Source organism: Torulaspora globosa, chromosome 5, assembly GCF_014133895.1.
Source record: "Torulaspora globosa chromosome 5, complete sequence".
Classification (NCBI taxonomy): Eukaryota; Fungi; Ascomycota; class Saccharomycetes; order Saccharomycetales; family Saccharomycetaceae; genus Torulaspora; species Torulaspora globosa.
In genome coordinates, this window is record NC_050731.1 from 643,438 (window position 1) to 663,237 (window position 19,800).

At 44.4% G+C, this 19,800-nt stretch overlaps 8 protein-coding genes across 8 annotated transcripts; 5 read left to right on the forward strand and 3 right to left on the reverse strand.

Annotated features, from left to right (window-relative positions):
- Positions 1 to 144: 144 nt before the first annotated feature.
- SLT2 (mitogen-activated serine/threonine-protein kinase SLT2) lies at positions 145 to 1,596 on the forward strand (the record flags this gene model as incomplete). Its single annotated transcript, XM_037284230.1, has 1 exon — positions 145 to 1,596. The coding sequence occupies one exon, from the start codon at positions 145 to 147 to the stop codon at positions 1,594 to 1,596; it is 1,452 nt and encodes a 483-aa protein (XP_037140126.1).
- A 202-nt stretch (positions 1,597 to 1,798) lies between these two features.
- Positions 1,799 to 2,680, forward strand: YHI9 (Yhi9p; the record flags this gene model as incomplete). The annotated part of the gene is made up of 1 exon (XM_037284231.1): positions 1,799 to 2,680. One exon carries the CDS (start codon positions 1,799 to 1,801, stop codon positions 2,678 to 2,680), a length of 882 nt encoding a protein of 293 aa, XP_037140127.1.
- Positions 2,681 to 3,290: 610 nt separating this feature from the next.
- On the forward strand, positions 3,291 to 5,792 carry DAP2 (dipeptidyl aminopeptidase; the record flags this gene model as incomplete). Its single annotated transcript, XM_037284232.1, has 1 exon — positions 3,291 to 5,792. One exon carries the CDS (start codon positions 3,291 to 3,293, stop codon positions 5,790 to 5,792), a length of 2,502 nt encoding a protein of 833 aa, XP_037140128.1.
- A 225-nt stretch (positions 5,793 to 6,017) lies between these two features.
- RPN1 (proteasome regulatory particle base subunit RPN1) lies at positions 6,018 to 8,924 on the forward strand (the record flags this gene model as incomplete). The annotated part of the gene is made up of 1 exon (XM_037284233.1): positions 6,018 to 8,924. One exon carries the CDS (start codon positions 6,018 to 6,020, stop codon positions 8,922 to 8,924), a length of 2,907 nt encoding a protein of 968 aa, XP_037140129.1.
- Positions 8,925 to 9,068: 144 nt separating this feature from the next.
- On the reverse strand, positions 9,069 to 9,713 carry VMA16 (H(+)-transporting V0 sector ATPase subunit c''; the record flags this gene model as incomplete). The annotated part of the gene is made up of 1 exon (XM_037284234.1): positions 9,069 to 9,713. One exon carries the CDS (start codon positions 9,711 to 9,713, stop codon positions 9,069 to 9,071), a length of 645 nt encoding a protein of 214 aa, XP_037140130.1.
- Positions 9,714 to 9,976: 263 nt separating this feature from the next.
- On the reverse strand, positions 9,977 to 11,050 carry THR1 (homoserine kinase; the record flags this gene model as incomplete). Its single annotated transcript, XM_037284235.1, has 1 exon — positions 9,977 to 11,050. One exon carries the CDS (start codon positions 11,048 to 11,050, stop codon positions 9,977 to 9,979), a length of 1,074 nt encoding a protein of 357 aa, XP_037140131.1.
- Positions 11,051 to 11,484: 434 nt separating this feature from the next.
- On the forward strand, positions 11,485 to 12,936 carry MAS2 (mitochondrial-processing protease subunit alpha; the record flags this gene model as incomplete). Its single annotated transcript, XM_037284236.1, has 1 exon — positions 11,485 to 12,936. One exon carries the CDS (start codon positions 11,485 to 11,487, stop codon positions 12,934 to 12,936), a length of 1,452 nt encoding a protein of 483 aa, XP_037140132.1.
- A 194-nt stretch (positions 12,937 to 13,130) lies between these two features.
- MYO1 (myosin 1) lies at positions 13,131 to 18,680 on the reverse strand (the record flags this gene model as incomplete). The annotated part of the gene is made up of 1 exon (XM_037284237.1): positions 13,131 to 18,680. The coding sequence occupies one exon, from the start codon at positions 18,678 to 18,680 to the stop codon at positions 13,131 to 13,133; it is 5,550 nt and encodes a 1,849-aa protein (XP_037140133.1).
- Between the last annotated feature and the right edge of the window lie 1,120 nt (positions 18,681 to 19,800).

The window sequence follows — 19,800 nt, forward strand, 5'->3', positions numbered from 1 at the left end:
TTTCAGATCGACAAGTCTAGCAGTGGGTTCGAGCTTTAAGTTGATCGGTTTGTCGATCTTTGGTCCAGAATTGAATTCAATCAGACTTCTGGTGGTCTTTTAAGCGTGTGTCTTTTGCTGAGCTCTCGCGCGACATAAGACAAGATGTCTGATAAGATTGAGAGACATACATTTAAGGTATTCAACCAGGACTTTACGGTAGACAAAAGGTTCCAATTGATCAAGGAGATTGGTCATGGAGCATATGGAGTTGTTTGCTCGGCACGATTCACTGAGGCTGCCGAAGAAACCACCGTGGCGATCAAGAAAGTGACCAATGTGTTTTCAAAGACTCTTCTTTGTAAGAGATCTCTTCGAGAATTGAAGCTACTGAGACATTTCAGGGGTCATAAGAACATCACATGCTTGTACGACATGGACATCGTATTCTATCCTGATGGGCAGTTTGCCGGTCTATATCTATACGAAGAGCTAATGGAATGTGACATGCATCAAATTATAAAATCGGAACAGCCGTTGACGGATGCCCACTATCAAAGCTTCATCTACCAGATTCTTTGTGGGTTAAAGTACATACATTCCGCAGACGTGTTGCATCGAGACTTGAAACCGGGAAATCTGCTTGTTAATGCTGATTGTCAGCTGAAAATTTGCGATTTCGGCTTAGCCAGAGGGTACTCGGAGAATCCCGAGGAGAACAACCAGTTTCTCACTGAGTATGTGGCGACAAGGTGGTACAGAGCGCCAGAAATTATGTTAAGCTACCAGGGATATACGAGGGCCATTGACGTGTGGTCTACAGGGTGCATCCTGGCAGAGTTTCTTGGCGGTAAGCCCATTTTCAAAGGCAAGGATTACGTAAATCAGCTAAACCGAATACTTCAAGTGCTTGGGACCCCACCAGATGAAACCCTTAGAAGAATTGGATCAAAAAACGTGCAGGACTACATACACCAATTGGGTTTCATTCCCAAGGTACCCTTTGCGGACATCTTCCCCCAGGCGAATTCCCAGGCACTGGACCTGCTAGAAAGAATGCTTGCGTTTGATCCCTTGAGGAGAATAACAGTGGAAGAAGCGCTGGAACATCCGTATCTATCAATATGGCACGATCCGGCAGACGAACCTGTTTGCAGTGAAAAATTCGAATTCAGCTTTGAGAGCATCAACGAAATGGAGGAACTGAAGCAAATGGTAATGCAGGAGGTTCAGGATTTCAGACACTATGTAAGGCAACCTCTCTTGGAAGAACAGGAGAGACAACAGCAAAGACAAGATAAACGTGGACAGCAGGCTCAACAGCAAAGCTCCCCAGTTCGCAGCGAGATCGTGAGCGATGGGGATTTTACCAGCCATATGGTGGAAGCGGCCGGGCAGTATTCACAAATTCAGGACTCCTTCGTCGGTATCGACTCGCGCGATCTACCAGATCATGGTACAGATTTCCCACCAAGGCCTCAAGAAAATCTGTTAGCTTCACCTATTGCATTGAAGTCCAATCGCGATGGCACCACCCCTTCGGCCTCGCAAAGTGGATATGGCGAATTTCTAGATCTAGAGAAAGAATTGGAGTTCGGTTTAGACCGGAAATTCTAATCTTTTATCACTGCTCATGGCATGTAGAGCCATGCCCTATCAGTATGTAAACCGATTGTTGATAAGCTAAACGATACCATTCGGAATGAGTCAGAACATGAGTCATAGCATTTTTGAAAGTATATAATGGAGAGCGCACTGCCCGCAGAAAGGTGTGGCTTGCGAGAATAGGAGTATTCGGTTCCAGAAAGTTGTCGATCAGATGGCGTTGAAATTACCGTTTTTGCAGGTAGATGTCTTTACCAGCTCACCATTTAAAGGAAATCCCGTTGCTGTTGTCAATTGCATGGGAATCGATGAGAGTTTAGTATCTGACCAGCAGCTACAGGCAATCGCCAACTGGACAAACCTATCAGAAACTACATTCCTCTTCAAAGCTACTACCGACAGATGTGATTACAAACTGAGAATCTTCACTCCAACGATGGAGCTGCCATTTGCTGGACACCCTACAATTGGTTCTTGCAAGGCGTTCTTGCAGTTCACTGGACAGAAGAATGCGAAATCCTTAATGCAAGAATGCCAATTGGGTATCGTCAGTTTGACCATTTCCGATGAAGGTAAGATCTCGTTCAAAGCAGAAAGAGCTGACGTCGAAGAGATTCCGCAAGATGCCATTGATGAGTATCGGAAAAGTCTGCAGATTGACTGCTTGGCGGCTCCCAAGCTGTTGCAAGTAGGCCCCGCATGGGTTGTGTACCTCGCTGCCGATGCAGAGTCCTGCTATAATGCAAATCCTGACTTTGCTCAGATGGCCGCAACTAACACTAGATATGGACATAGTGGGATCATCCTAGCTGGCAAAAAGCCAGGCTCGTCGCAGGACTATGAGATGAGAGCTTTTGCTCCAACCGATTGCGTCCTCGAAGATCCCGTATGCGGGAGTGGATCGATCGCCCTCATTAGATATCTACAAGATCTGCACAGATTTTCAGAAACCACCAATGTTAGCATTACGCAAGGTGGGAGATTAAAAAGACAAGGCCAGATTTTTTGCCAGATAAAGGCTAACGGAGATGGGAAATTCTCCTACATCTCAGAAGGTAATGCTATCATCGTTATTGAGGGCTCTATAAATATCTGACAACTTTCTTTCTAATATTCAGCGCTGTAGGCCAATAGTATTTTGTAGGCGATATAAAACCGGCTTTGACAAACTAAACGTAAAAAGTCGACGGGTTAGATCTCTTCCAGTCCAAAGACGTCGAGACTCGCCTCAGAAACTCATTGATCGACTCTATATGACATTAACGCTTTGGTGACACTCCAGGAGGTTTCCCAATGACAGAAACCTCGGCGGCTATTTACTTAGAAAGCAGAAACTATTCTAACGACGACTTGCATCTTTCATACATTCCAGGATATCATAGCCGTGGAAAACCTGTCCAATGATGTTTTAGGGCTTTCAAAAACCCACCAACAGCTTGGGTACTGCTATTCACATGCTGGAAAATGTTTCTCCCGCAGCTGCATTCCTTAAATCCCTGCCAGAGCCACTCTCTCAGATGCCTCAGAGGTCAAACGGTCCTCAAGGATCGCCTTCTGATCATTTCCAGATAGGCTTAGTTGTTGTGTTGTCAACAAGATCGCGTGGCTCTAGCTACCGCAAGAAAGTCAGGTAAAGAACTTAGAGTTTAGGGAATTTAACCTACAAAACTCGTAAGAGAAGGACTGTACAAAGAGAATCATCGGCCATGGAGACGAATGATGAGAATAGAGAAGATAGAGACGTGGAGAGAATTCCTGACGAAACTTTCAGGCATCGAAATGGAAACAAATGGGAAAGACTGCTGAAGCCAGGGGTAATTCTTGTTCTTCTGGTCTGGGGCTCCGTATTACTTGCAAAGACTATAAGCAATTTGGAAAGATGCAATAACAACGGAGAAGACGTTGATTCTGGCTATCGAGTACCGAACTCTTCCCACACGGAAGACGGCTCTTTGAAGGTCTCTCTGAGAAACGTGAGAAACGGCACTTTCGTGCCTAGCCTCAAGTCATTACAATGGATTAGCACTCCCGACTCGCATGTTGCTGACAAAGGTCTGTTTTCCACAGTTTCGAATGAAACCCATGTTGTGAGATCTGTATTCGATGAAGGTTTCTCGCAGGTACTTTTGGAAGGTAATTCCTTTAAGTTCGAGGGCGAAAGCTATAAGGTTGATTTGTTGGTGACGTCACCGGATTTGACTAGATTACTTATCAGGACTGAAACCGTTTCTAATTGGAGACACTCTACCTTTGGGTCGTATTTTGTGTACAACAATGCCACGTCTCAATTTGACAAAATAGGTGACAACCTGTCACTGGCCATTTGGTCACCCAACTCAGTGGATATTGCCTACGTGCAGGATAACGATATATACATTTATTCTTGCAAGGATCGCCGAACAGTGAGAAGGGTCACAGATGATGGTAGCTCTCAGGTTTTCAACGGCAGACCAGATTGGGTGTACGAGGAAGAAGTCCTAGAAGACGACAGGGCGTTATGGTGGTCTCCCAAGGGTGACTATTTTGCGTTCTATAAGATAGACGAAACCGCAGTTGGTGAATTTGTCATACCTTACTACGTGCAGTCTGATGAGGATGTGTATTCACAACTTCGAAGCATCAAGTACCCGAAAAGTGGGACCCCTAACCCTAAAGTCGGGCTTTGGATCTATGACCTTAAGGATGGTTATGCGTATTCTGTAGATCTGGGCTATGACGAGAAAGATCCCGAGTCATCTCTTCTTGTCACGGAAGTGACTTGGGTTGGCGAGTCAAAACTGATCACAAAAACAACTGACCGCTCTTCTGATACACTAACGGTTTTCTTTGTCAATGTATCCACAAGAAGTTCAGAACAGGTGAGGAAAACATCCTCCGATGGCGGCTGGTGGGAAATTACGCATAATACATTGTACGTTCCACAGAATGTATCAAGCGGCAGACATTCTGATGGATACGTCGATGTAATGCCGATCAACGGATTCAATCATCTCGTTTACTTCTCTCCAGCAAATGATACGGAACCAAGGGCTTTGACAGAAGGTAAATGGGAAGTCGTTAATGGACCAGCTGCGTTTGATTATGAAATGAACATTGTCTATTTTTTTGGGACGAAAAAGTCATCTACTGAAAGACATTTATATGCGGTTAATTTAGCTGAACCAAAGAAGCTGATCGAGGTGACTGATACATCGAAAAGCGGAGTTTACGATGCTTCCTTTTCTGCAGGTGGCAGATTCGCCCTAATTACCTACAAAGGTCCCGGTATTCCGTATCAGAAAATTGTGGATTTAAGGTCATTGAAAACCGATAAAGTAGTAGCTGGAAATGTGATTGGCAAGACCCTGTACTATCTGGAGAAGAACCAAGAATTAAAGGAAGTACTCCGTAAATATGCGGTTCCTTGCAAGAAGTTCCAAGAGCTAAATCTTGGGGCCGACGATAACGGTGATGACGTAGTAGTGAATTCATACGAGATTCTGCCCAATGACTTTAATGAGACAAAGAAGGACTATTATCCAGTCTTCTTTTATGCATACGGCGGGCCAAACTCGCAACAGGTTTTGCAGAATTTTGCAATAGGTTTCAATGAGGTGATCGCTTCCCAGCTGGACGCAATTGTGGTAGTAGTAGACGGCCGTGGAACCGGGTTGAAAGGCACGCACTTCAGGTCTTTAGTTCGCGACAGACTTGGCGATTACGAAGCGCGCGATCAAATATCTGCTGCTGCCCAGTACGGCGCTAGAAGCTATGTCGATGCTGACAAGATTTCCCTGTTCGGCTGGTCATACGGCGGCTACTTAACGCTGAAAACTCTCGAGAAGGACGCTGGCACGCATTTCAAGTACGGAATGGCAGTGGCCCCAGTAACTGACTGGAGGTTCTACGATTCGGTTTACACTGAGAGATACATGCACACCCCACAGGAGAATCCCGAAGGCTATGAGATGGCCAGTGTTGCGAACGTAACGGCGATTGCGCATGCCAAGAGATTCCTATTGATGCACGGAACCGGGGATGATAATGTTCATTTCCAAAACTCCCTAAAGTTCTTAGATCTGCTCGACTTGCACTCTGTCGAGAACTATGACGTACAGGTCTTCCCAGATTCCGACCACAGCATCAGATACCATAATGCCAACACTATTGTCTACGACAAGCTACTTTCGTGGGCCAAACTCGCCTACACGGGGCAGTTCATCGATTGAGCTGCTTCCAGCAAGGTTGAGACCTGCTATTGTCCGCAAATGAGGCTCGAACCGCCTCTTACTGCCAATTAGTTGAGCTTAATCATCGGTTTATTTGATATTTTCGTACAGAACGATATTTATATACTCGGTGGCAAAAGACAGTAATACAAAGGGATCCTAGACCAGAGTATATTCCATAAGCATTAGTTCCAGAGTGAATTGCCCATCTTCAAAGACTCAAGAATGGTGGAAGAGGCTGATAGAAGAGAGGAGGAGGCTCACGAACAAGTTGCACATCTTTCCAAGGAGGAGAAGCCGCGTAAGGACAACAACAAGGAAGAAGAGGAACAACTGTCGGATGAGGACCTCAAACTCAAGACTAATTTGGAGCAATTAGTTGAAAAGTTAAAGGGAGATGATAAAAGTTTGTATGAACCATCTTTGAATGAGTTGAAAGAATCGATCAAAAGCTCGACGAGCTCAATGACGGCCGTACCTAAGCCATTGAAATTTCTACGGCCGTTCTATCCCAGTCTGTGCGGGCTATATGATAAATGGAGTGATGGGGCTTTGAAGGCGTCTCTTGCAGAGGTTTTATCTGTATTGGCGATGACTTACTCTGACAATGAGAAGCACGACTCTTTGCGATATGCGCTTCTCGCTGGCGCCAAAAACATTGAGAGCTGGGGTCATGAGTACATTCGTCATTTGGCATTGGAGATTGGAGAAGTATATAACGACCAGATGGAGAAAGACGGCTCAACAAAGGAGAACTCCGAGGAATTGGAGGGCGAGAGCAGTAAATGGACTTCACAAAAATTCTCCAAGGGTGAAATACTTGACTTATCACTGGAAATTGTTCCTTACTTTATGAAACACAATGGTGAAACAGATGCCGTGGATCTACTACTTGAGATCGAAGCTATTAACAAACTGCCCCAGTTCACTGATGAAAATACCTACGAAAGAGTGTGCCAGTACATGGTGGCATGCGTACCTCTGCTGCCACCACCTGAGGATGTTACTTTCCTACAGACAGCCTACTCAATATACCTGAGGGAAAATCAATTAACCGAAGCGCTTTGCTTGGCTATCAGATTGGGAGACGAGTCCCTTGTTAGAGCTGTTTTTGATGCCACCTCAGACGCTGTTGTCCACAAACAGCTTGCATATATTTTGTCCTTCCAGAAATCGTCGTTCGAATACGAATCGGTTCAAGATATTATCGGTAACACAAAGTTGTCGGAGCACTTTTTATACCTTGCCAAGGAACTGAATTTGACTGTCCCTAAGGTTCCAGAGGATATCTACAAGAGTCATTTGGATAGCTCAAAATCAGTGTTCTCAGGTACAGGCTTAGATTCAGCGCAGCAAAATCTGGCAGCCGCTTTTGTAAATGGTTATATTAACCTGGGATACTGTAATGATAAAATGATTGTCGACAACGATAATTGGATCTACAAGACAAAGGGGGGCGGTATGACTTCGGCTGTGGCTAGCATTGGTTCCATTTTCCAATGGAACTTGGATGGTCTACAGCAATTAGACAAATATCTATATTTGGAAGAACCAGAGGTCAAGGCTGGTGCCTTGCTTGGTATTGGTATTTCTGCATGTGGTGTTCACGATGGGGATGTCGAACCAGCTTTGCTGTTGCTTCAGGATTACGTTACAAACTCAAATACTAGTATCAGCTCGGCTGCCATCCTAGGTCTCGGTATAGCCTTTGCCGGCAGCAGAAATGAGGAAGTACTTGGGTTGCTGCTACCGATTGCTGCCGATACTTCACTACCACTAGAGACGTCCGCTATCGCTTCCTTGGCGTTAGCTCACATATTTGTCGGTACTTGTAACGGCGATATCACTGCATCGATCATGGACAATTTCCTGGAGCGTTCAAGTGGAGATTTAAAAGCTGAATGGGTTCGCTTCCTAACTTTGGCGTTAGGTATAGTGTATATGGGCCAAGGTGAGCAAGTCGATGATGTCTTAGAGACGATAAGCGCGATTGAGCACCCTATGACGTCTGCCATAGAGGTCTTAGTAAGCGCCTCTGCATATGCGGGGACAGGTGATGTGTTATTGATCCAAGATCTTCTGCATCGTTTAACCCCGAAGGCTTCTAAGAAAGAAAATGCTGAGGATGCCGAAGAGGAGGATGAAACTGCTCAGGCTAATGCGATTAGTGACTTTTTAAATGATCAGACCAATGCCGAGGAAAAGAAGACACCAGCTGATCATGATATGCAGGCCGACAGCGGCGAAGAAGGCGCTAATGAGGAAGTTAAGAAAACCGAAGAAACTGAAGAGGCCACTGAAGGAGAAGAAGCAGGCGATGATGCTGACGAAAAAAATCGAGTCATAGCTGACGAGGCATCATATGCTGTCTTGGGTATTGCGATGATTGCACTGGGCGAGGATATCGGAAAGGAAATGTCTTTGCGTCATTTCAGTCATCTGATGCATTATGGTAACGAGCAGATTCGTAGCATGGTTCCATTGGCAATGGGTCTTGTCTCCGTTGCTGATCCACAAATGAAGGTCTTTGATTCATTATCCCGTTATTCGCACGATGCTGATCTGAACGTGTCTATGAACTCTATATTCGCTATGGGTTTGTGCGGTGCCGGTACGAACAATGCTAGATTAGCCCAGTTGCTGAGACAACTGGCTAGCTACTATTCTCGTGAACAAGACGCGCTATTCATCACGAGAATCGCTCAGGGTTTAGTTCACATGGGTAAGGGTACGATGACACTCGATATGTTCAACGACGCCAGCGTGCTGAATAAAGTGGCATTGGCATCTTTACTTACTGTTTTGGTCGGCCTAGTTTCTCCAAGCTTCATGTTGGAACATCACCAGCTGTTCTACATGATGAACAGTGCTGTGAGACCCAAGTTCATCCTGACGCTCAACGAGGAGGGTGAACCTATTAAGGTTAACGTGCGTGTCGGGCAAGCAGTCGACACGGTGGGCCAGGCGGGTAAACCAAAGACCATAACTGGCTGGATTACCCAATCCACCCCAGTTCTCCTCAACCACGGCGAAAGAGCAGAGCTAGAGACCGACGAATACATCAGCTACACAAGCCACATCGAAGGCGTTGTCATTCTGAGAAAGAATCCCGACTATGAAAAGGAGGAGTAATACTGATATCGTGTATGCATAATCTTCCGCTCTGTAAATTATAATAAATACTGCAACGAAACTTGAATAATCAGATTTCTTCTTCTCTCGAATACGTATAACGAGAGTGCCTTTATAGAAATGTACATAGATGCTGTCGTTGTATCATTGAAAGTCTCCAGCTTTGGCAGCCATCAGCAGACCGACAATCAGGCCCAGTAAACCCAGGATAGAGCCAAAAATCTCAATGACCAAGATCTTGACAAACAACGAAGAATCGGCTGCATCTGACACAGCCGCAGTGGCACCCGTTATGCCGACTGCCACACCGCAAATCAAATTCGAGACACCGACTGTGATACCAGCCCAAAACAATGAGTAACCGGTGTATAAGTTCGATTTCGACAACAAGGTCTCGGAAGACGCTACAGTCAGCTTGGAGGAAAACACAATCGCGATGATCAAACCATAGATGGCCACAACCTCACAGAAAATGATAGAGATAAGATTCTTGGTAGTAATTCTAGGAGCACGCACACCTGCACCAATGATCGAGGACCCGGTGATAAAGATACCCCATGCAGCCCCGACAACACTCAGTCCTATGCAAAAGCCAATACCCAAATTAGCCCACATGTAAGGCGAAGATCTAGCTAAGAACTTCCCAATGTTGATGTCCGTACCGTGTCCCGTGAATACCTTATAGAACACATAGATTAGCACCACAGTCAGTATGAGCCAATTTACAAATTTCCAGAACGAAAATTTTCCCACTAAAGAATCATCTTTCGACTCCTTTAGGACCACCATCTCGAACGCAACCTCCTAGATCCACAGAACTCCTCCAGAGGCTAGATTCCTGTGGCATCTTGATCTTCTCTACCCTGTATTATGGGATTCCTTCAATAACTTAGGTTATTGCAGCCAGCTTAGCTGCGACAGACCGGGTAACCCACCTGGCGACAGATAATACCGAATATTCGACAAGTGTCAGTAAATAAAACGAAGGTTCAGGATTCTCATAGTCTGGTTTGGGCGTTTGTATTTGTACGTCAATTCTATCTAAACGATGTCTAAAGTTCTTCGACTGTTGCGCCGTCGTAAGCAGGGTCCAGCAGCTTCCAAGCGCACTGGACGTTCTTCTTGGCAAATCTGTTGATGATCTCCAGGGCAATGTCTTCGAAGTTCTCTGTGGCGACAGCAAGGATCGTGGGACCAGCGCCAGAGAGACATATGCCGAGCAAGCCTGGGTAAGTGGAGGGGGTGACGCTCGACAGGATCTCGGTTAGTCCCGGGATCAAGGTCTTTCTGTATGGTTGGTGCACGCGGTCTTGCATTGCCGGGTAGATCAAGTCAGGGTTTGGAGGATCCATTGTCAATGCGGTGGTCAAGACTGCAAGCCTCTGCAGATTGAAGACGACATCTGGCGTGGTGTAGGCCTTTGGCAGCACGCCTCTCGAGTCTGCGGTCGAGAGCTCGAACGCTGGAATGATCGCAATGCACTTGATCTTGGGGTTCCACTGATATTTGACATGTCTGCCGATGTCGGTAGGTGGCAATGGCGGGATCAATCCGGTGTCCTCGCCACCGCTCGGCTCAGGCAACACTTCGCTTAGCGGAATTTCACGTCTCTCGACTTCCTGTGGCGTCAAGTCTCGCAAGAAAGAGCCGCAGAAACCACCCATCATGGCGGCGGTGATGTTGTCTGGATGGCGCTCGATCATCAAACAGTAATCCAACATCCTTTGCTTCGAGTAGTTCAATTTGCCAACTTCGCAACCAAGCATCACACCGGCGACCACCGCTGCGCCCGACGAGCCAAGACCGCGTCCCAGCGGGATCGGATTATGCACTCGCACCTTGGTCCCGCATGGGAAACTTCTTATATTGTTGCAGCGTAGAACGTACAGTGCCGTTCTGGTGATCAAATTGGCGTCAGACTGCAAGGGCACTGAGTCGTAGCCCTCACTCTCAGGTGTATAACTCAACTTACAGTTGTTGGCATCCTCATTTGTCTCGTGAGCTTGCTTGGGATCAATTGACACTTCCAACTCTAGAAACAACGAAAGGCCGATCCCAAGCACATCGTAACCTGGACCGATATTCGCGGATGAAGCGGGAACTGTAATCTTGAAGGAGCGAGTCATTATAGCAAAGTTGACTACTCAGACGCTAATCTTGGAGCTGCAGAAGAGCCAGAAACCAACGATACTGATCCTAAAGTTGACATTTGACTCATAGTTTAGCTCGAGATGAAGCTTCAAATTGCCAAAATCTCGATATTTTTCAAATCACTTCAAACGTCAATAAATTTCCTTTTTGAGACATATGTCCCGAAAGGGATACAGTTGTCTCAATCAGGTAATAGTTAAGTTCTTAGTTGAAAAAGCCAAGTTATAATGAATTTGAAGCTTGAATAAGGCCATGGAAATCGGCCGTTTGGAGTACTGGTGACATCTGGATCCTGATCTGCTGGAACTATTCATATTTTGGAAGGGAATCGTGAGAATTAGCTGAAAAAACCGGCCAATTTCGGGTACATTTGGTCAAAAGTGAGTAGGTAAAGACTGGGATTATCATAATGCTGAGAAACGCTACCAAGAGAGCATTCTCGAAGCTGAGTAGCAGCACTTTCCAGCTGTCGAAGCTACCAAACGGATTGAAAGTTGCTACATCGGGTGAGCCGGGCCATTTCAGCGCTCTGGGTCTGTACGTTGGAGCAGGCTCACGGTTTGAATCGAGAAACTGCAAAGGCTGCACTCATATACTTGATCGACTGGCCTTCAAATCTACGAAAAACATAGACGGCAGAACGTTTGCAGAAACTTTGGAATTGCTCGGTGGTAACTATCAGTGTACGTCTTCGAGAGAGACGATGATGTATCAGGCGTCTGTTTTCAATCAAGATGTGGAAAAGATGCTCAACCTGATGTGTGAAACAGTCAGATACCCCAAAATTACGCAGGAAGAGTTGGCTGAACAAAAATTGACCGCTCAGTACGAGATTGACGAGATCTGGCTAAAGCCGGAGTTGGCACTGCCGGAGCTTTTGCATACAACGGCCTACTCTGGAGAGACTTTGGGCTCGCCGTTAATTTGCCCCCGAGAATTGGTACCTTCGATCTCGAGGTATTACTTGATGGATTACAAGAACAAGCTATACACACCGGCAAATACCGTTGCGGCTTTTGTGGGCGTGCCACACGACTTGGCTGTGCAATATGCTGAGAAATACTTCGGTGACTGGGAATCTAGTCATCCTCCAAGAAACCATGTACCCTCCATATATACCGGTGGCGAGACTTGCATCCCACCTGGGCCTGTCTTCGGAAACTTGCCAGAACTAGCACATATTCAAATTGGTTTTGAAGGGCTGCCCATTGATCATCCGGACATCTACGCTCTGGCCACTTTGCAAACCCTGCTTGGAGGAGGCGGCTCATTCAGTGCAGGCGGCCCTGGTAAGGGCATGTACTCCCGATTGTACACCCACGTATTGAACCAGTATTACTTTATCGAAAACTGCGTTGCATTCAATCACTCATACTCGGACTCAGGTATCTTTGGTATATCAGTGTCGTGCATACCGCAAGCTGCTTCTGAAGCTGTCAGGGTCGCTTTGGAACAGTTTACTAATACGTTTGCTAATGAAAAATTGAGATTAACAGAGGAAGAGGTTTCTCGTGCCAAGAATCAACTGAAATCGTCCCTTTTGATGAATCTCGAATCAAAGTTGGTAGAACTGGAAGACATGGGAAGGCAAGTTCAACTTCACGGACGCAAGGTCCCAATACAAGAAATGATCGCTAATGTCGAGAAGTTGACACCTCAGGATATTTCTCGTGTGGCAGAAACTGTCTTCACTGGTAAAGTAAACAATAATCCTGCTTCGAGTGGAAAGGCTACAATTGTAATGCAAGGTCAAAGGGAATTGTTTGGAGATGTACAAGCCCAGTTAACGGAATTCGGTTTGGGCAACTCCACCAGACTCTCAGACACGAAAAGTACAATTAAAAAATCAAGGTGGTTTTAAACATGAAATGAAAAATGTCATTATTCTACTATACATGATACAAAGGTGGCACACAGTCGTGCGTGTGCCATCCCACTTAGTATCTCCTAAAATGGAGGTATAATAGTCTCCACCTCCCTGTATATAAAACGTTGAGAATCCAACGCTGATCTGGGATTTTATGCATCAAATTCGCTCGAGCGGCGAATAAGCTCTCATTTAGCGCCTGCCAATGACTCGTATTTTTGCCTCCAATATAAGGATTCCTTTTCTTGATCTTCTATTTTTTCCTGTAAATTAGTGTTATCTCGGACAGTTTTTCTCAAAGTTAACTCCTGCTGGGCAATACGTCTTTCCATCATGCTGATCTGCTCAACGTATTGTAGGAGTTGTTCCTCGGTTTTTTTCTTACCCTCTTTTGCTGCTTCAAGATTTTGAGCGTCGGAAGAACTCTTGCGATTCAGTTCCTCGATTATTCGTTCAAGGTTTCTTGTTTTCTTCTTTTCCTCATATTTCAGTTCAGATTCGCTGGAAACAAGAGTTTCGAGTTCGTGAATTCTAGATAACCATGCCTCTTTTTCAGAGGAGTCTGCTAGCTGGGCTGTTAAATCATCTATTTTGCTAGAAAGCAGAGAGTTCTTTTTTACCTCAGATTGGTTCTCCTCATAAAGATCGATGTTTTTCTGTTTCTCCTCCTTCAAATACTTCTTTAGTGTATCAACATCGCTGTGCAATTGCTTCACTAAAGACTCGTTCCTCTTGTCCTGCTCTCCATACAACCTTGACGTCTCTTCAAGATATTTGACTCTATCTGCAAGATCGCTCTTCTCGCCGGAAACTTTCTCTAGTGCTTCGCTGGTGCTTTGATACTGCTGCTTCAGCCGTTCAATTTCCTGCTCCAGATGTGATTTCTGCGCTGAAAGCACATCCAAATTTGTGGTAATCGTTCTGACGTGCTCTTTGGCTGCATTCAATTCCTTGCTTAGACCGTCTTCTGTCGCATCAGCAGCATTTTTCGCGTCACTCAATTTGCCTACCAGTTTTTCGTAGTGGTTTATTTGACTCAATAAGTCACTTATTTTGGCCTCACAGTCGTTGGATGCAGTTTGCAAATCGTACTTCAATGCTGCAACCTCCTTTTTGAGGTCTGTCTCGCTCTTCATATATAAGTTGATTTGCTGCTTTAGGTTATCGATTTCATCAAAGTAGCGTGAGTTGTCTTCTTCCTGAGCCAGGCGTTCTTTTAAATGCCGTAGATCTTCGTTCAAAACCTTGTTGATCTCCTGCACTTTTTTTAGTTCGAGCAGAGTTTCCTGCAGCTGGATATCAAGATTACTTCTTTCAGTATCGCTTTCCCACAGTTGCCTATCTTTTTGCTTGATTTGGATTTTTAATTTCTCGATCACCTCGGCCATGTTTTGGACATCAGCTTCAGCTTCCTGCAAGTTATGTAAATACTCTCTCGATCTTGCCTCATTGATATGTAAATCATTCAGACAACTCTCGTATTGATGTTTTTGCTGCTTTACTGTAACTGTCATCAGCTCATTTTGTCGTTCAGTCGCTTCAAGGTCCTTCTGTAATCTCTCGATTTGCTCTGATAATAAGCTTTCTTTTGCACTAGATTGCTTAGCTTCACGATTCAAAGCTGCTAGCTTTTTCTCCGTATCGGCCAGTATTTCCTGCAATTTGTAGTTTTCCAACTTATGAAACCGTACTTCATCAGCGTATTTAGAAACGCTTTCACGGTTAATGAAAATATCTCCTGATGTGTTTGTTTTGTCCCTCAATGGAAAGGAGCGAAGTCTGTTTTCTAGTGATTTGGCACGCTCTTCGCTTGCCTCATATTTAAGCCTGTAGATATCGTGGGATGATTCTGACCTTTGGATCTGGGTGAATTTACTATGTAGCGCCGCGGCTACATTCTCCGCGTCATAGCGTGATTTTGTCTCAAGTTCTAATTGTCGCTTCAAATGATCCACTTCTAAAAGGAGTTTCTCGGTATTAATCTCTGAAGGTTTCAGCTGCCCGAGTTCGGCTTCAAGGTTCACCGGAAGCTTTGCGTCCCAAATAATCTTTTTCAATGTCTTCACCTGGCTATGAGCAATTTGGGAGTCGAATGAGGAAGATGCTAGCCGCGTTTCCGTGAATCTCAGTCTGGAAAGCAAATCTTTTTTCTCCTCGATGGCCTCGTCCAGTTTTCTGTTGAGTTGCTTCAAGTGTATCCTCAAGTCTTCATTTCTTATCAAATTCTCATTTTGGCTGTCATGAGACAAAATGGGACCGTTCTCTGTCTCTTTGGAGATTCTACCGTCCGTTACATGAGTAGAGATTTTCTGATTCAAATAGCGATTCAAAGAGATTTCTTCCGCTAGCCTTCGTTTCAAGTCCTTGATAGCAGTATTTTCGTTTCCATTCTTCTCGCCCTGGACCTTGACGTCGGTAGATTGTTTCTGTAATTGCTCACATTTTTTTTCCAGCTCCTGTATTGTGATTTTTAGAGACGATGCGTGAGCCCTTGTAGATTTAAGCTCGCTGACAACTTTTGCATGCTCTGCTACCGTATAATCTCTTCGGCTGGATATAGTATTAAGCTCCTCTTGGAGTGACTTGACTTTACTCTCCAATCTATGAAGATCACTCTCACGGGCCTTCAAATCGCGGCTAGCTCCTTGCTTTTCCTTCTCTAACACATTGAGCCGTTGGCGTAGATCGTTATTTTCGGAGACTAGCGCTTGTAACCGACCCATCGCTGCATTACAATTCTTCTCCAGGGTTGCCAACTTGCTATCTAAATTCTGTTCCGAGTTATTCAATTTCTGCTTCAAATTATTGATCTCATCTTGTTTTGCTGATTCGACGTTCTTCAATTGATCTACGTCTCTGTCAAGTTTTTGTTTCGCCTCTGATAATGCCGTAATTATCTGTTCCTTCTCAGCTATGGTGCGCTCAAGCTCCTTGACCCTTGTCTGAAGCGAACGTTTGTCCTCTTGCAGTTGGTTCAACTTAGCTTCGTCTTCGTCAGACATTCGTTTTATCCTTGACACTTCAGAAATTGCAATTTCGTGCAGTTTTTGCATTTCAGCTTTCTCTTCTTCATATTTCTTTATCTGCTCATCAGCTTCTTCTAATTTTCCTTGTAGACTAATGTAGCGATCCTTTGCTTCAGTCAATTGCCTCAGCTGGGCTTCAAGGTTCTTTTTTTCAGTTGTTAGTAAAACGTGAAGTTCCTCGAGTTCTTTGGACTTCGAAACGTTCTGATTTTTAAAATAGTCTCGTTCCCCTTCGATTTCTTGCACCTTCGCCTCCAAAGTTTTGACTTGCTCAGCTATTCGTTTCGTTTTCGCAATATCTTGGCAAGATGACAGAAGTGGTTTGATCTTCAAGTATAAGTTATACCATGGATTTTCCAGCAGCTTATTATAAATTCTGAAGGAATTCCCTAATACTCTGGCTGCCGTGAGTTGTTTCAGTTTTCTCTCTGTCCCATTTCTAACTTGATAAGCTCGTACCTGAGAGGTAAGCTTCACAAGTATTTGATCGATGATCTTTTCTTTCTTGGTCTCGAGTTCTGCCAGTACTCCAGCTTTAAAAAACAACTTAGTGCTCCCAACTTTGTAAATACTTGGGTCCAAATGCAAAGAAGATAGTAAAAATTCGCAGTTCTTTTTCGAGTTATTCGAGATTGCGAAGTCATTAGATAAGAGTTTATACCTCTGGAAGAACTCTTTGAAAAAGATACGATTAGGATAACCTTCACGAGCAATTCTAATACCTTCCAGAACACCATTACAACGCAATTGTTCCAAAATGAGACGTCTATCAAAGTCCTTGGATTTCTTCTTATTGTTTGGAATAATACAGCGAGCGAAATGTGGTTGTGTAGATGAGAGCTGATCAAGCAACGAATTAAGCTGCTCCCTATGGCGCGCAGAACTAGTCCTAAATGACCCTCCTCGTTTGTTTTGCGCGTCGTCAAAGAAGGCCTTAACGAGCTGATTGCTCGAAGCCTTGAGGACGTTAAGCAGGTTGTCACTTATAGGATCCTTGTTTTTTGAAAGCCAGCCATCGATATTATATTCGACGTCTCCGGCATAATGTGTCAATACGAAACATGCTGGATTTTTTGAGCGCTTGAATTTGGAAGAATTCTGATCCCAGGTAGACATCAATTTCGAAAAGAATGTCTCATCAGTTGATTTTGGAAGTATGGATTCTTCGTCTAACAACGGCAAGATACCAGTTACAGGTCCCCTTTGCTCTATTAGGTTGATCGTTGACTGCAAATCCTTACCATAATCAATATAATCCCATTGAATATTTTCTTTCAAATACTCATTTTGCTCTAAAACGAACATGTAATGATTGAAAAATTGTTGTAACCTTTCATTTGTGTAATTGATGCACAGCTGCTCAAATGAATTGAAATTGAAAATCTCGAAACCCGCAATATCCAGCAGTCCGATAAAATTTGCTGTCATGGAACCGTGGTCAAGACTTCTATTGATCCTTGCCACAATGGAAGCAAACAGCTTTTCGTAAAGAGATCTTGACAGAGAGTTTAAAATGAAACGGGCTTGTGCTGCGTTCTTTGACTGTGAAACCCATTCTTTTCCAGCCTTTGACTTTGGTTTCAAAATAGCCGCTTTTAAGTCAGCTTCAGAAACGCCTAAAAGTTTGCATAACCTTGTTAGATCGTTCTTAATTGATGCTTGCTCGGTTTTCTCAGAGACAAATTCAACATTGCCTATGTGGAGAATGATAGAGATGATCTTAAAAATTTCGAATACTTCGTCGTTGTCGAATCCCACGATTTTGAATGCTGTCAATAACTCTTGGAGGTTTTGAGAATCATCAACGCCTGGTATGGATGCATTGGAATTACGCAAATATCGATATTCCGTGATTGATCTAGAATCTAGCTCCAGCTTTCGAAGTTCTTGCGATGAAAGACCGGATAATAGTTGATAAAAGATGTGATAGTTTCTCTCCAAAGGGTTTTGATGAACTATCCTCGATTTTTCAAGCAGATACCATTCGATATGTGCTCCGTTGATCTTACCTCTCTCATCAAATTCAATCTTGATAAACTTACCAAATCGAGAAGAATTGTTATTGCGAACTGTTTGGGAATTACCAAAAGACTCAAGGATCGGATTGCTCTGCAAAATCTTCAGCTCAAAACTCTCGGAACCCGAGGAAATCAGCTTGTCCTCTGATGTAATCGACGCCAAATACTGCAAAATTTTCTTTGTGTTTTCCGTCTTCCCAGCGCCTGACTCACCAGTGACCAGTATCGATTGATCTCGCTTGTCTGATAACAGCCTCTGATACGCTTCTTCGGCAATTGCAAAGATGTGGGGCTTGTTATCCTCCCTAGGGGAACCATGATAAAGATTGATATATTCCTGAGAGTAAAGCTTCAAATTGCAATAGGGATTGATTGCCACCAGGAACAATCCTGAGTACGTATATATCATATCCTCTCGATATCTGTTTTCCAGGTTGTAAAGAACACTGGCTTCGTTCAAATGGGTCAATTCCGACATATCGTCTACCTTATCAAACGTGGGGGGGTTTACGGGCGAAACATCCAAGATTGCGTATTCCTTCTCCTCGTTAGTTTCCAACAACCGCACCACTCCGACTTGTTTGTCTCGATTGCCTTTGTCCTTTACGATCTTGGTCCTTAGAAGCGTCCCGCGAATGAATATCTTGGCCTCATCAGGAACCCAAACTACGGTTTCCTGATCTCGATTCGCCATCGCCTACGATAGAGCACACCAATGTGATTTGATCTTCTTTTGTGTAACCGCCACCAGATCTATCGAACCTTTGTTTACCTGTTACACGTCTATGTTTACATTTCCAGATGTGTTACCCGAACAGAACTTTTCAGGTCGGGTAACGAGATGATTTTCCGTCCGGATCACACCGGATTATCTCGGACGTTCGGAGTCATTCTATCTGCTTGCCTAAAGATTTTCCTTTGCGCAGTGATGCGCCTCATTTGAAAATCTGCATGCCGGTATGTATTGTTCGAGACATTTTTCGGCAGATACCGTTTCTGGAACAATTCGCAACATTCTAGGTGACCTAAAGCGGAGTTAAACCCATCCGCGTAGAAAGCAAGTAACCATGGTAACGACAGCGATGATGGGAAGGATACTTTGGAGAAACCATATAGGAATGATAAAACAATGCACCAGCGAGACGCGGCGGCATTCGAGTGTTCATGTATAGAATATTGTTTTTTTACCAAGTTTTCTGTGATTGGCCTCCAGGATAGTCGGACAGATGAACCGCTGATGGGAAGCAATCAGTGAGAGGCCATTGATGTTACAATAAATATGAGCGGTTGCTTTAAGGCCGGTGGGGTCAGGCGTATATCTGAAGGATGCGCGAAGTTGGGAAAATTGCAATGGACTAGCAAGTCCTGGATTGCGAGTCTAGCAATATGAAGTACGATGTTTCAGAAACCCAATGCTCAGGTTAGGCAGCCCGATGGATTCATTTTGTGTTTCCATCCCCAGAGCTGTCAATTTTTAGAAGATCTAGTGTATATGCATCGCATGCAATACAATGCGGTGAGAGCCACGCGGGAATAGCGATTAGAATTTGACTGCATCACGCACAATTTCAAATTTTGAGCTATCAGCTGCTGAGTACTACATCGAGTGTCGGCGAATAGTGGTATGAACGTCGGCCTCGCTCTTGACACACTATATGATATGTTTAAGAGATCCAGACTTGAGAGAGATATGAGTGTTACCCGGCGTATTCCGTACATTATTTTTCATTGACTGTTCCGCCGATTGACATCCTTGCATCCGCAGGCTACAAACATCCGAACACCTCGTTCTGCAGGCTTTGGAAGGTGATGGA